The sequence below is a fragment of the Anomaloglossus baeobatrachus genome, chromosome 7, assembly GCF_048569485.1.
Source record: "Anomaloglossus baeobatrachus isolate aAnoBae1 chromosome 7, aAnoBae1.hap1, whole genome shotgun sequence".
NCBI lineage: Eukaryota > Metazoa > Chordata > Amphibia > Anura > Aromobatidae > Anomaloglossus > Anomaloglossus baeobatrachus.
In genome coordinates this window covers 180748867-180764420 of record NC_134359.1, presented here as the reverse complement: position 1 = coordinate 180764420, position 15554 = coordinate 180748867, and the positions used below count along the sequence as shown (strand labels likewise).

Genomic DNA, 15554 nt, shown 5'->3' with positions numbered 1-15554 from the left:
CACACACACACACTACAATGCACCCTCATTACCCTCCCCCCCCCACAGACACACAATACAATGCACCCCCCATTACTCCATACACACACACACACACACACTACAATGCACCCCTCATTACACACACACACACACACACACACACAATACAATGCACCCTCATTACCCCTCCCCCCCCCACAGACACACAATACTTATCCCCCCCTTTCCCCCCCCCCCACACACACACACACACAATACAATGCACCCCCCATTACTCCATACACACGCACACACTACAATGCACCCCTCATTACCCCACACACACACACACACACACACACACACACACACACACACACACACACACACAATACAATGCACCCCCCATTACCCCTCCCCCAAACACACACACACACACACACACACAATGCACCCCCCATTACCCCTCCCCCCCACACACAACACACACCCCCATTACCCCTCCCCCCACACACACACACACTCCTGCCTCCCCCCTCCCCTCGGAATACAGTGCTCCTCCTCTGCCTGTCACAAAGCTGTGTTCCTTCACAAATGTTCCCCGCTATGTGGTCTCAGCCCCTCCCCACTCATCCACATTATTTTAACCTGTCTCTTCAGCTCCTTCATGGAGCGCTCGCTTCCTGATGTCCCCTGTGTGGCGCCCGCAGCACTGTGATGACGTCAGCATCAGCAAGGTGCTGATCTCATCACGTTGCTGCATGTCGGGGCGGGACCCAGTCCCGGCTCGCTGTTCAAATGTATTTACGTCTGAAAGACGCAAATACATTTGAATAGGAACGGAAGGAGGAAGCTGCAGCGGTCACCGGCTCTGCTGCGCTCCTCTGCAGTGTGTACATGCCGAGCACACAGCAGAGCCGACACAGCACAACGCGCTGCCTCCTGCTGCTGCTAGTGTGCCTGGCATGTACACACTGCGGAGAAGCGCGGCGGGGACAGCAGATATAGCGGCCCACCACACTGTGCCCCTGCTTCTAGGGGGGGAAGCTGCCCCCCACCCCGCCCCTCGCTGGGTACGGAGCTCATTGGCACACCTCTGACCCCGGAAGTGCAAGCGCTGGTACTTCCGGGGTCAATCAGCGTCCTGTGCCCGCAGTTTGTTTTTGCGTCTTAAAGACGCAGATACAAATAAATAGCGGTGCGCCCCCCCCCTCCCCCACTCCGAAAACACAGCTGATTTTATTAGACTGTCTTTACGGAGGGGAAGAGGGTGTGAAGAAAAAAAAAATGCTGACAGGTGCCTAGTGGCAAGTATGGCCCTGGTGGTGGGGGCCCCCTTAGAAGCTCTTTTGGTGGGGGCCCCGGGGCTGAAGCCCCGCCTGCCCCGCCTATAATCCGGCCCTGACGTCACGCATGGGATGGTACTAATTCTCCTTCATGTCGGTAGAGACACCGCTCTGCTTCCGGACGATTATTACAGATGAGTCGATAAGAGTGAGCACTGTGTAGATCACACAGAGCACAACGCAAGGAGGGACAAACATAGCAGGGACAGAGCATGGAGGAGCACAGAGGGACAAACCAACTCCTGAAACGAGTGTCATGATGACACTTCATTTCAGGGAGGGGACAGAGGTTGCAGTCACTGCCTCAGACTCTGCCCCCTGATGACAGTCCATTTGAGTATACCTGCATGCACTGGGATTCTCAAACTATCTATCATCAGATAGGAAATCGGCGCATACGCAGATTTTTATTTTTTTTTACATCTGCGTATGTGCCCCTACTGCTCATAGTCTTCACCACAGTGTCTTCAATAAAATAACTCCAGAGACTGTGGTACGTGCAAGTGCAGTCTCCAGTGCCATTTTAATGAAGACATAATTACTGTTGCAATGCGCACTCCTCTTCAACAGCAGCAATGGCGGTGTGGCACGATATTTAATTAAAGAAAACGGGGCATGCAATACAAGATGCAGGAGGAGGAATATATGCCAAGGACCCGACCCACAAAGGCCAGTCCCTGATGCACTTCAATCAAAGTGCAGTGCATTTCTGCAATTTTGATTAAAGCTATTTCCACAACCAAGCATCACATCTTTCTATAACAGCTATGCCTGCATTCAGCATCCTAGTGCTAGTATATCACTACATTTACCTCATAAAATCCTGGTGGTTGGCTCTTTTTAAAGAGGTTCTTCCAGTACAAAGCATAGTGTCTACACTGATGTAAAGCTGTGACAGGAGGCTTTTTCTGAATACTTTCTATTGTCCATTCTACCTGTGAGCGGCGCTATCACTGTCCGCTTATCCCCATCACATGATATCGCACGTCACAGTCCATCATCTCATGCGTTCTCTCCTTCACTGCAGAGCACTGCAAGCATGAGTGATGCTGGACTGTGACGTGCGGTGAAACTCTGCCCACAGCCCAATCACTCACGGAGACTGGGGCCCGCCTCAGTGTTGCGGAGTCAACTTCAAATTTTTTAAGTTGACAGGACCTCACCGGACATCAGAGGTCACTGCAGCCGGGGTCACGTGATGGGGAATAAGTGGACAGCGATAGTGCCGCTTGCAGGCAAAATGGACAACAACAGGTATTTAGAAAAAGCCTTCTGTCACAGCTTTAGGCCTCTGTCACACATTCGTGCCTCCGGTACGTGTTTGGCAGTTTTTTCACGTACTGGAGGCACGTACACACGTGGACATATGATTTCATAATTGCTTGGACACATGTAAGTATTTTGGAACAGAACGTGTGTCTGTTCCGTACTTAAGTGTGTCCGTTTTCTCCGGCAGCACGGGTGTCACACGGCCCGCACCCATACCACACGAATGTAGTGTGGATGCGGTCCCGTGTGACACGCGCCGGAGAAACACGTGTCATTATTTTAAAATAAAAAAACCACATACTCCCCTCCACCAGCCCTGCAGAATCTTCCGCTGCAAACAGTTGCTGCCGGCCGCCGCTCATTATGAGCGTGTTATGGAGGTGGGCGTGCTGTCACGGTCTCTAATCTCCGTCCCTCCGCTCGGCCGGAAGCAACATCAGCGGGGAGTGGGCGGGGCTGGAGCCGAAGATCAGAACCCTGGACAGCAGCGAGGACCACGTGAGTATGTAAATTACCGGTTCTCCATGTGTTATCGCGGATAGCACACGGAGAACACACGTGGCCGGCACGTACCAGAGACACGTACTTACCACACGCAACACGCAGGGAAAATACGTGTCTCGCGGCACGTGCGCGATTTCCACGTGAGTGTGGCAGAGGCCTTACATAGGTGTGGCCACTGTGCTTTGTAGTGGAAAACCCCTTTAAGTTGATTGTCTGAGTATAGCCTTGGCAGCATGACATCCCTAGCCTGCTCATATAATAATGACAGGAAAATTTAGTTCTAAAACTTCAATGAGGAAAAATTGTTAAAATATGGTATGTTCCAGTTTTAATTGATTGAAAAAGATTAGTACATTTCATTTAATGTGTTTCTGTAAAAAAGTAAGAATTGATTATATTACTTCTATATATGTTGTGTGTTTTATTTCATGCATATTCAGGATGGCTCAGTGGTATGAATTACAGCAGATTGACACCAAATTCTTGGAACAAGTTCACCAATTATATGATGACAGCTTCCCCATGGAGATCCGTCAGTACCTGGCACAGTGGCTTGAAGCACAAGATTGGTAAGCGAGCACGGTGTATTATACTGTTACACAGTTGGATTGCCTGGTCTGTAGTGCTGCTCATACTTATTTGTTAGTTTTCTAACATGGGTTTGGCTGATATGTCCATCAGTTATGCCTTTAAGTTAGCTGTTTTTGTGAAGACCACAATTTCAGGATAACTCCTATACCCTGGGCCAGCTTCAGGCCTCATTCAGACATCTGTGATTGTTTTCGTTCGTATAAAGTGTTTTGGATTGGATTTTCAGCTGTGTTTCAGTATTTACTATCCGTATTTAATCAGATATATTTATATATTTGGAAAACAGGAAAACGTCTACCCACTACAATGTTAATCACGGGCAGCACATGGAGTGCACACAGACGCCATTTTTGTGCTGCCTAGAATTTTAACATGCACACAGACATGTATGTGTAATTTTAATCCATGATCCGAATTAAAAACGGTCATGTATCCATGTCCTCTGGTGTTTTCACCTTTTTGACGTTGCTCCAGTCACACAGCCATCTTGTGCAATAACTTCTCACTTGCGGGAAGTCAGAAGTTACGTCACAAGGTCACAATGCAAGTCTATGAGAGCAAGAACGAGTCCAGACGTAGGCTCTCATAGACTTACATTGAGTTGGGATCTCCAGTAGGGATGGGCGATCCCGATCTGTAAAGATCAGGGATCGTACCGATCTCATAGTGATCGTGTACCACGATCCTGACCAAGAGCTTTCCTGGGAAGCTCGTGTTACAGATCGGGTCCAGATCGGGTCTAGATCGGATCCAGATCAGGTCATGTAAAAAAAAAAAAAAAAAAAAAGCACGTTATTAAAAAAAACATTGTCATTATACTTACAGGTCTTGCAACGGGTCCTGTAGACTCCCGGCAGCTCCTGCTTCTGAGTCCGATCATTGCTGTTCCACCGGTAACCAGCAGTAGAGATGAGCGATGTTCGAGGTTCACCAATTTCATGTTCAAGTGATTTTGGCGGGTGTTCAAGTCATTTGACGAACTCTAATGATTTGGTAAAAGCTCAACAGTTCGAGTAGCGTTCGAGAACGGTTCGATCAACAAAAAGCGTAGCTCGTTACTAGCTGGCTTCTCACTGTAATAGTGCGAGTCACTGTGAATCATGATATCAAAATTCAGCGTATAGTGTGCGGGGGGGACGGGGTTTAGATCAGTGCTGCTGCTGAGTGCTGAGAGAATGCAAATTGCCATTTTTTTTTTTTTATTTTTTTTTTCTAACCGCGCGTACTGTGGGGCAGGCCAGGATGTCAGCCAATCACAGACAGACACACACACACACACACACACACACACACACAGCAAAGTGGATTTTTGACAGACAAGCAATGGCATGTGTCATAGGCTGTGCATGTCACATGTCCTTGCCTTATAAGACACGGTCATTTTCCCCTTAACCGCCATTAACTCTCTGCTGCGGGTGGGTGACAGTCACCGATCCCGCTCCCGCTGCTGCTGTGTGCGCTATAGACATACAGTGCAATCTACACAGCGCTTTAGGGATTAGGGACTACTTGTAATTTCAGCCCTTTTCAGGGCTGCATTACAGCCGTTCATAGCCATTGTTGATAGGCAGGTCTGTGCCAGCGCTGTGCAGGGGTGTATATCACAGCGTCTGGCTACATCAGCTTAGGCAATTCCTTGCTGAATTTTTTCATTGGCAGGGATAGAAAGTGAGGCTTCCTTTTGCTGTCCAGCTACCTACAGCACTTGTGCATTCTACACACCTGCCCATTTTTGCTACGCAATTTTTATAGCAAACAGTGCTGACACTTAGTGGCACACTAAGGGGTACTTTGCACGCTGCGACATCGCTAGCCAATTGTAGCGATGCCGAGCGCAATAGTCCCCGTCGCAGATGCGATCTCTTGTGATAGCTGCTGTAGCGAACATTATCGCTACGGCAGCTTCACACGGACTTACCTGCCCTGCGACATCGCTCTGGCTGGCGACCCACCTCCTTCCTAACGGGGCGTGTTGTGCGGCGTCACAGCGACGTCCCACGACAGGCGGCCAATAGAAGCGGAGGGGCGGAGATGAGCTGTATGTAAACATCCTGTCCACCTCCTTCATTTCGCATAGCCGGTGGAGGCAGGTAAGCAGATGTTCCTCGCTCCTGCGGCTTCATACACAGCGATGTGTGCTGCCGCAGGAACGACGAACAACATCTCGTACCTGTCGCTGCAGTGAAATTATGGAAATGACCGACACTAGACAGATCACGATTTACGACGCTTTTGCGATCGTTTATCGATGCATCTAGGCTTTACACGTTGCGACGTCGTTACTGGCGCCGGATATGTGTCACTTTCGATTTGACCCCGACGATATCGCAGTAGCGATGTCGCAACGTGCAAAGCCCCCCTAAAAGTGTCTAGGATACTAACTTAGTGTTCCTCTGGTGCCACGCAAGGTACACCACCTCTGCATTCTACACACCTGCCCATTTCTGCAACGCAATTTTAATTTCAAAAAGTGCTGAGACTTTTAGGGGCATAGTAAAATTGTCAGGAATACTACCTTTGGGTTCCTGTCCTGTCAAGCAAGGTACACCATCTCTGCATTCTACATACCTGTCCATTTCTGCTATGCAATTTTAATTACAAAAAGTGCTAAGGGGCGTAGTAAAATTGTCAGGGATACTACCTTTGGGTTCCTGTCCTGTCAAGCAAGGTACACCACATGTGCATTCTACACTCCTCTCCATTTCTGCTACGCAATTTTTAACTGCAGGTAGTCCAGGCAATCTATGACGATGGTGCATGCGTGGATATAATGTTGCCTTCATCCAAAGGGGGTTCTCTCGATTTCTGAGAGAGCTCAACACCAGCAGCTGTTTCCACTTCAAAAACAACTGACGACCTACTAATCACACTGCCTGTAGCAGGTAAAGGGGTGGAAGGTCAGCGTCAAAAAACATGTGTGACTGCTGTCCCCACAGTCACAGAGGATTAAGAGCACACAGATGCACTTGATGGGGCAGACGGTGCTTGCACAGCCCCGCTAGGCCTCATTGTAGCACAGTGTACTTCCCATTGCGACTTATGATTAATTTAAAGTAGTGTACAGGGTGGGCTCCCCAGTATACAGCAAAACCACACACTAGGAAAAGGACTCTAGGCAGTTGGGTTGATAAATGATTGTTTAACTTTCCAAAAACAAACAATAAGAACCATGCATAAAACTGAAAGAAAAGAAGAATCTATTCACAATTCCAAAAGCCTACACCCCTATGCTGCGACACTCGTAATGGCGATTTATACCCCCTGCTCACCAACTTTTGCCTAACCAAGGGACTGTCTAAACAGTTGCCTACTACCTGGTAATCCCTCTGCGTAGCAGGAGTAATTGTGTGTGCGTGTCTGTGTGTGCGTGTGTGAACACGACTTACCAGTGTCGCATCACAAGAGTTTACAACTTATCTACCTAAACATAGACAAAACCCATTACCCCCCCCCCCCCCCCCCGAATACCATTATTTGCTGAAGCCTCACAGATAAGGCAGATGATAACAGTGTGAAGGCAAACCACACAGCTCAGCAACACAGTCCTGGAAATCTTGTAAAGCAGTCAATGCAAACGTGTCGCTGTCCCTCTATGATTTTAACTGTAAGTGACAAATTGACAGAGCAGAGGCATCAAGTCTTATTGTCTATATAGTCGACCTAAGCAGAACAGATAAGTGTTTTGCTAAGAAAACAAAGTGTTGCGTGAACGCATTACTGTCTGGTCCCAGCCTACCGTACCCGGGTACTGTGGTGTCAAGTTGCCATCAATACAGAGTTTACGATCCTCTCCCGGTAAACAGTATAGACAGCACCGGAAGAATGACGGTCTCCGGCACAGGATGCTGCTCACATGCGTTACGGTCCTCCTCACCAAACTCCAACACGAGTCCCCTCACAATTCACCAAAGTGTTTCCGCGGTGGCTCCTTGCTGTAACGCACACCTTTTAGCTTTTCCTTCACTTCACAGACAGCACCTCCTCCGCTCTCCAAGTCCACTGCCGAAGACCGTTTTGCTATTGCTATAGTGACCAAACAGTCAAAGGCAGATGCAAAAAAACAACAGCCCTTTGTGGGTAGTCTGCAACAATGCATGCAATGAACGGCAAATAAGCATGTTGCATTCACAGTGGATAAGCTCATCAATACACCCTCACGCTATCACTTCATATCCATGTGACAGTTCATGGACGAAGTACTCAAAGTAGTGAGTTTTTGGACTCTACTTAGAGATTGGTGACAAATCTTACAGATGACATGACTTGGGTGATCTTTTGCGATGTAAAAAAAGCCCCAGGCTAGGCACGGCTTACAGCCCATGCGACCTGCAGAGCCACCACGACTTCTGCTCAGAGGCAGAGTTGTGGCTGAAGATTCAGTTGTTGACGTGCTTCCAGTACTTTGTCTCTGTCCAGGAAGATGCAACGTAACCTCGTCGTCAGTAGCATCCCCCTCCACCTTCTCTGCTGACCTCATCGACTGGCTGACTTTGGTTTGAAAGTAAGTGGGGTCTCCAACCTCATCATCACCCTGTGTGTTTTCACTCCCTTTGTCCTGACTCCTCTGAGCCAACCTCTTCCTGCCCTGACCGAATAGTACAGTTGTCGTTCCAATCAGGTATCTGAGTCTCCTCAGCATGTTCCCCATTGTCTCCACCAGGATGATTTACAGTTTGGGAATGAGGGTGTACATTATGATTAGCACCTTCTTCATCGGGTCCTGGATCCGACTTACAAAGCTTCTGGGCATCAGTGCAGATCATTTCCTGGTCTGTACTCACTGCAGCTTTGGAGCAGACCTCTGATTCCCAGGCTATTGTGTGACTGAACAGCTCTGCAGACTCAACCATCTCTGTTACCCCATACTCAGCAGGGCTGGTAGAAACTTGTGAGCTGTTTGGAAGCAAGTGCGATTGGGTTGACGCCACAGAGGAATGGAATATTTGGGATATTGAAGTTGAGGTGGAGGAGAGGCCACTTGATGGAGCACTGGAGATCCATTTAAGCACCTGCTCTTTTGCATCTACATTTGGTAGCGATGGTCGTGTCCCTGAAAAAATGGATCATATCAGATTATCCAAGGGAAGAAGTACACCTCTTATTTTGGCTGGTAGTTGGTGTTACGAATCTGTGCCGCCGTAGACGCAAGCAGCCAGCTGCGGTTCCAGTTGCGCCCAGGCATCAGCTACCATTTTTGTCCATCCCTCGGGTTGGCCAGCTGGCTGCTTCCTCATCTACGTTTAAGTGTGGAGAGACGGCTAGTGTGCATGCGTGTGCCGATGTACCACAAACACAGCCTAAGTACAGTGTTTCGCCTAGTGAGCATGCTCAGCATGACTGTGCCATTCCTGAGGCTAAGTCCTCAGTTTGTGCTCCTGTGCATTCTCCAACACTTAGTGCGCAAAGCCTCTTTGCACAGGTACTTGGACTCCTTGCCGTATCTAAAGCCTGCTTTACACCTTGCAATTAAGCATACGATATCGTATGCGATCGTACCCGCCCACATCGTATGTGCGGCACGTTCAATTTGTTGAACGTGACGCACAAACTAATAACCCCCCCCCCCCCCCGTGACACGTACTTACCCTTTAATACGACCTCAATGAGGGTGGCGAACATCCACTTCCTGGAGTGGGAGGGACGTTCGGCGTCACATCGACATCATGCGGTAGCCGGCCAATAGAAGCGGAGGGGCGGAGGTGAGCGGGACGTAGGTAAGATCTGTTCATCGTTCCTGGGGTGTCACACACTGCGATGTGTGCTACCCCGGGTACGATGAACAACCTGACGTTCAATTTTTAGGAAATGAACGACATGCATGCGATGAACGTTTTTACCGTTCAATCGCAATTGCACGTAGATGTTACATGCTACAATGTAACTTACGATGCCGGATGTGCGTCACTTACGACGTGACCCCGCCGACACATCGTAAGATATATTGTAGCGTGTAAAGCGCCCTTTAGTCCTGTGTTGGGCCTACAGAGCATGCAGAAGCTGATAGTCTGTTTTCTGAGACTGTTTTCAGGCAAATGAGCATGCTCAGGCACTTACTGCATCAGAGGCTAGGTCCATAAAGGAACTCAATGGCCATGTCCGTGAGGTGTCATTCAATGATAGTCCAGAGGGCATCAGGTGTCCCGATGATGTGGCCACTCCGGACTGGCTCGCAGAGGCCCGCCCCTATGATTTGGCACCTCATCATTGTTCGTCAGACGATGACTGGTGAGGTATTTGGGGCGTTTCTGCCATGAGGTTATCATTGAAGTGGCGGTTCCGCATAGGCCGCTGGTTATGTCACTATTGACGTGGCACTCTGCTTTTGGCTCATGGAGGTGCATTGTGGTCCACCCTGGGTTTGGGCGGACCCAGGTTAGAAAAGGGGCTGGAGACAACAAGGAGGTGCGCAGTCTTCTATTATGCTCAGACAGAGCACACCTCCATGTGTTGAACCCATTGCGGCTTTAGGCCAGAGGTAGGCAGGGATAGGGCGTCTGTGCAGGACACCACCACACTTGGTAACGCAGAACGGTTACGACCAGCTCCTGTCCTACCAGTCCTGTTACTGCAGCACAGTGGCATTAACTGGGCTGCTGCTGCTGCGCCTGCTGTCCACAGGTGTGCCCCCTACGCAGACGGACAGCGTACCCTATGGCCCCTGTGTTGGCTGGGTGGGTGTGTGGACCCTGTGACGCTAACAGGGTTCCCAGTCTCCAGATCTGATTGTCGTTTAACTCTGTTCAGGCTACTATTTGTTTCAGAGCAACCCAGCTCAGAATCCTCCGCCTAACCTTCGGGTTGCCAGCATCTCCTTTTCCATCTAGGAGCACGGTGGACCCCGACTGGCGATTGGGATATATACCACCTTATCCAAATCTGCCAGTCCCCCCGTAACAGATGGTGTTTTTTCAGCAGATGTTACTGTTGCTTAACCACCAAACCTACGGACACAAACTTTTTTCCCCTTTACAACACATCTGTTCCCCTTTCCACCAGCATATGTCCTTTTTTCACTCATTTTGTATATGACCAAATTTGCAACTCTGCAGGGACACGCTACTTAACGCCGTCTTAGCACAGCATCCACCCCTCGGTCCCTCAGATGTGGACAAGTGAAAGACCATTTCCTCCTAGCCATGACAAAGCGTTGAGATTCACTCTGTGCAGCACTGGTGTTTAGTGGAAAAGCTGATCTAAAGCTATGTGCCCACGCTGCGGAAAATGCGCGGATTTTGCCGCGGATTTCTCGCGGAAAAGCCGCGGATTTTCCAGAAATCTGCAGCACAGCTACTCCCCAGCCATTTCTATGGCATTTGGGAAATGCTGTGCCCACGCTGCGGATTTTTCCGCAGCGGAAATCGTGCGGATTTTCGTGCGGAAAAATCTGTAGCATGTCAATTATTGTTGCGGATTTCTCCGCAGGGTCCCATATACTTACCTGCTTTGATAGAGACCCGAGTCACTTTCTCCGTCCGGTGCAGCGGCAGCAGCGCGGTGGATCCAGCCAGGTACAGGAAGGAAGAGGTGGGCGGGGCCTGCACAAGCTCCAGTCATGTGACAGCCGGACCTAGTTCAGGCCCGCCCACCTCCAGCACTGTGAACCAGACGCTGCCTGACAGTGACCCGGCCGCTGGAAAGCGAGGTGCTGCATGATGGAGGTAAGTATGAGAACCCCGATCACTGCAGCACTTGTTCTGCATTGAGGATGCAGTGCCGAAGCCATGGTACTGTATCCTCAATGCAGAATGCCCGCATCATATCTGCACGACATTCCGCTGTATATCCGCAGCATTGAAACCGAGAAAGTTCTGTTGCGGATTTCTGGGAGCACCTGCTGAATGTCTTGCGGATATATCCGCAGGACAATGTCCCCGTGGGCACATAGCCTAAGATTGCATACCAGCTTCTGCTGATACTGCTGCATACCTGCGTCCCTTTCTATGGCAGGACTTATTTTGCCAAATTTTGTCTTGTACCGGGGATCTAAAGGGTGCTTTACACTCTGCGACATCGCTAGCGATCTCGTTAGCGATGTGACACGCCAGATCGCAGATAAGATTTGCCGAGATCGCACATAAGTCTTTTTTCATAGCGCCGGTCACATGTGCGATCTCGGCAAATCGTATGTGCGATCTGGCGTGTTACATCGCTAACGAGATCGCTAGCGATGTCGCAGCGTGTAAAGCACCCTTAAGAGTGTGGCCACCCAGTAGTCAGCATTCCTTAGAATTCGGACAATCCGAGGGTCATGTTGTAGGTAGTGCAGCAAGAAGGCGCTCATGTGTCTTGCACATCCAGGAGGACCAAGTCCTTGCTGTGTTGGTGGTGGAGAGGTGAGAATCATGCTTCCTTCCTCTGCTCTCTCTCCCCAACCTCGCACAACAGAAATGTGATCATGCTCTCCCTCATCTATTGAGTCTTCCATGCCCATCGCCAGTTCGTCCTCCATTTCTTCCTGGGCTCCTGCACCTTCCTCAACAGTTTGGCTGATACTATGCGCCCTTGTTAATCCCTCTCCCCCACCATCCTATGCCTGCTGCCTTGGTGCTGCTGAACATGTGGACCTTGTAGATCTTGTTATCCCTTCCGCATATGACTCCTCCTGTACTTCCTCCCCTTCCTCTTGTCCCACCACCTGACTCTGAATAATGTTTATAGTGTGCTCCAGCATGTAGATGACCGGAATTGTCATAATGATAATGGCATCGTCAGCGCTTAACATCTTCGTCGCCATTTGTAAACTGTGAAGAAGGGTGCATAGGTACTTGATCTGAGACCACTCCAGCAGCGTGATCTGCCCCACCTCTGGATCTCGTTAGCCCAGGCTAACGTATTGCATAGTCATAACATATTACAGCAGGGCTCGCCGGTGCTGCCACAGGCGCTGCAACATGTGCAGATTCAACTTCCTGCGTGTCGTCAAATCGCATTGCAGGCGGTGAACAGGCAGACCGAAAGACTTCTGGAGCGATGCAAGTTGTTCATCTGCTGGGTGTGAACGGTGGAAGTGAGCATATAGCGAGCGTACCCTCTGCAGAAGGCCATGTAGGCTGGGATAGTGGTTTAAAAATTGCTGGACAACCAGGTTGAACACGTGAGCCTTACAAGGCACGTGTCTCACATTGCCCTGGCGAAGGGCCGCACCCAGGTTTGCATCATTGTCACACACGGCTGTTACGTCACCACCGGAGTCCGCTCCAGCAACTTGTACTCCGATCGCAAGGTGACACCGTGTTCCTTTCGTAGATAGTGCTGTTGATGGGAGAGGAGTCGATGACAGTGACGCCAGTGGCCGAAGGTTCCGCACAGCCACTGGGCAGGGTTACCTTGAGATCTGCAGTACCAATGGCCTGACTGTAGGTGGTTGTTGTTTCACAGCTGAAGCAAGTAACATCATTCATCTACAACCAATGGGAAGACACCACACCCTTTTTTAGGCCCCTCTTGTCTGCTGACCACTGCCAGACATAGTTCTGAACTTCTGGTTCCTGTTCCGCCCAGTTCTGTTTTGAGATTTTGTGTGCTGACTACCGCTTGTTTCCTGACTACGTCTCCTGCCTGATGTTTATGTACCTCGTTGCCCGATCCGCATTAGACCTCTGCTTTTTTTTCTGATTAAGTCCTGGCCAACCGATTGTGTTCCTGTTCCTGTTCCTCAATTCATGGTTTGACCCTGCCTGACTACTACTCTCTTGGACTGCAGCCTTCCACAGGTATTGGTCACCTTTTGGCTCTGTGTAATTCCAAATCCCTGTATAGGGGTTAAAGGGTTTCAGGGTTCTATGGTGCAGCTTGTTGAGTTTCTTTCCTCTAGGCCAGAGGTCCCCAACTCCAGTCCTCAAGGCCCACCAACAGTGCAGGTTTTCGGGATTTTCTTAGTAGTGCACAGGTGTTAATGTAATTACCTGCCCAGGTGCTGGTTCCAACAGCAGTGCAATGCTAAGGAAATCCTGAAAACATGCACTGTTTGTGGGCCTTGAGGACTGGAGTTGGGAACCCTGCTAGGCTATCCTTTACAGCCCGTATGGGTGTGTGGATCCAGGCAGGCGTTTCACCGTGCCCTCTGCCCTCTGCAGAAGGCCATGTAGGCCGGGATAGTGGTTTAAAAATTACTGGACAACCAGGTTCAACACGTGAGCCATACAAGGCACGTGTGTCACATTGTCCCGGCGAAGGGCCGCACCCAGGTTTGCATCATTGTCGCACACGGCCTTCCCTGGCTGCTGGTTGAGTGGAGACAACCATTGATGAAACTCTGTCTCCAAAGCTAATCGTCCACAACTCCTCAGCGGTGTGACTCACATTTCCCATACATTTCAAAGTAAAGATTTGACCGCCTGATGGCGCTGAGCTCTGCTGCCAGCATAGTAAGGAGGTGTGCGGGATTCCTTGTGCACAGTTACAACGCGGGTGGCCTTACCAGACAGATTTTGAGCGGAGGTTGAGGACCGAGACAAGGTTGAGGAGTCAGAAGCAGTGTAGGAACTTCTACATAAAGAGGAAGGATTGACACACAACTCGTGGGGATGGCAAGACTTGTACAACAGAGCCTTCTCCATCTCTCACCATAGTTACCTAGTGCCCAGTCAGCGACATGTAACGCCCCTGTCCATGCTTACTGGTCCAAGTATCTTTGGTGAAATGCACCCTGTCACACACAGTTTCTCAAGGAAGTGGTGATGTTGTGTGCGAAATGCTGGTGTAGCGCGGGCACGCCTTTCTTGGAGAAGGAGTGGCGACTGGGCATCGGCTCTTGGGGCACTGCGATGGGCATAAGGTCTCGAAAATCCTCTGTGTAAAAAGGATGGAAAGGCAGCATTTCTGTAGCCAACAGCTTGCAGATGCTGAAAGTCAACCTCTTAGGCATGTCATGCCCTTCTAAAATCATGTAAAACACAGCAAGGGGACTCCAACCACAGTCTCCCTCGTTTCCAAAAATTGGGCCACTAACACACCACTTCATTGGCATAAGTTGTCCCCCAGTTGCAAACTTAAAAAGATGATTTGCATGAAGCACTCTCAAAAATCCACCAGCCTTTTGCCTCCCCTGGATGACACAAGGGTAGAAAAGTCCTCTGTGATCCATGACTTGTTCATCTTGATGAACGTTAGTCTGTCCACATTTTCACTGGACAGACGCGTGCGCTTATCTGTCAGCACACACCCAGCAGCACTGAAGACACGTTCCGAGAGAACACTGGCTGCGGGACACGACAAGATCCCCAAGGCGTAAGTGGTGAGCTCTGGCAATTTATTCAGCTTGGAAGCCCAAAATGAGCAAGGCTCAAGTTGCACAGTAATGGCATCGATGTTCACTTGCAGATACTCCGATATCTGAGTCTCCTCCTCTTTTTACTCATCCAGCTCTTTTGTTTTCGCAGGAGTATATATCCTTGTCAATTTCCCATGTGTTTGTGGTGTCTTGGGAGTTTTTTATCACCTTTTGGACACCTTTGAAGGTGTTTTCTATGTGTTTTTTATGTGTTTGTGTTTGCCTGCCATTGTTTTCAATGGGGTTCGAGTGGTTCGTCGAACGGTTCGTCGAACGGGGCCTCCATTCGACGAACCGAACCGAACTCGAACGCTAGGGGGGTGGCTCATCTCTAACCAGCAGTGACTTGTAGGACCTTCAATGACATCATAGCATGTGACCATCTGGTGTGAATGTTGATTAGGGCTTACATGTCACAAGACTATGACGTCATCGAAGGTCCTGGTAACTGAACTTTCATTGTCACTGTGCGAGTGTGGCATCACAGAGCACAATCTCCCCACAGGAGCGGTCGGCTGCATGTATTTCCATGCAGCTGATGCGCTCCTGTCTGGAGATTGTCAGGTGATGCGAAACACAAGTGCAAGTATGGCACCCCAGCGGTCTGGTTG

At 49.7% G+C, this 15554-nt stretch overlaps 1 protein-coding gene across 1 annotated transcript in view; it reads left to right on the top strand.

Annotated features, from left to right (window-relative positions):
- The window catches only part of STAT1 (signal transducer and activator of transcription 1), an 801166-nt gene that overhangs the window by 82717 nt on the left and 702895 nt on the right, over window positions 1–15554 (top strand). Inside the window, exon 2 of the mRNA XM_075317825.1 lies at window positions 3521–3649. Within this exon, the coding sequence (XP_075173940.1) occupies window positions 3522–3649 (128 nt within the window). The 5' untranslated portion in view covers window position 3521. The remainder of the gene's footprint in view (window positions 1–3520; window positions 3650–15554) is intronic.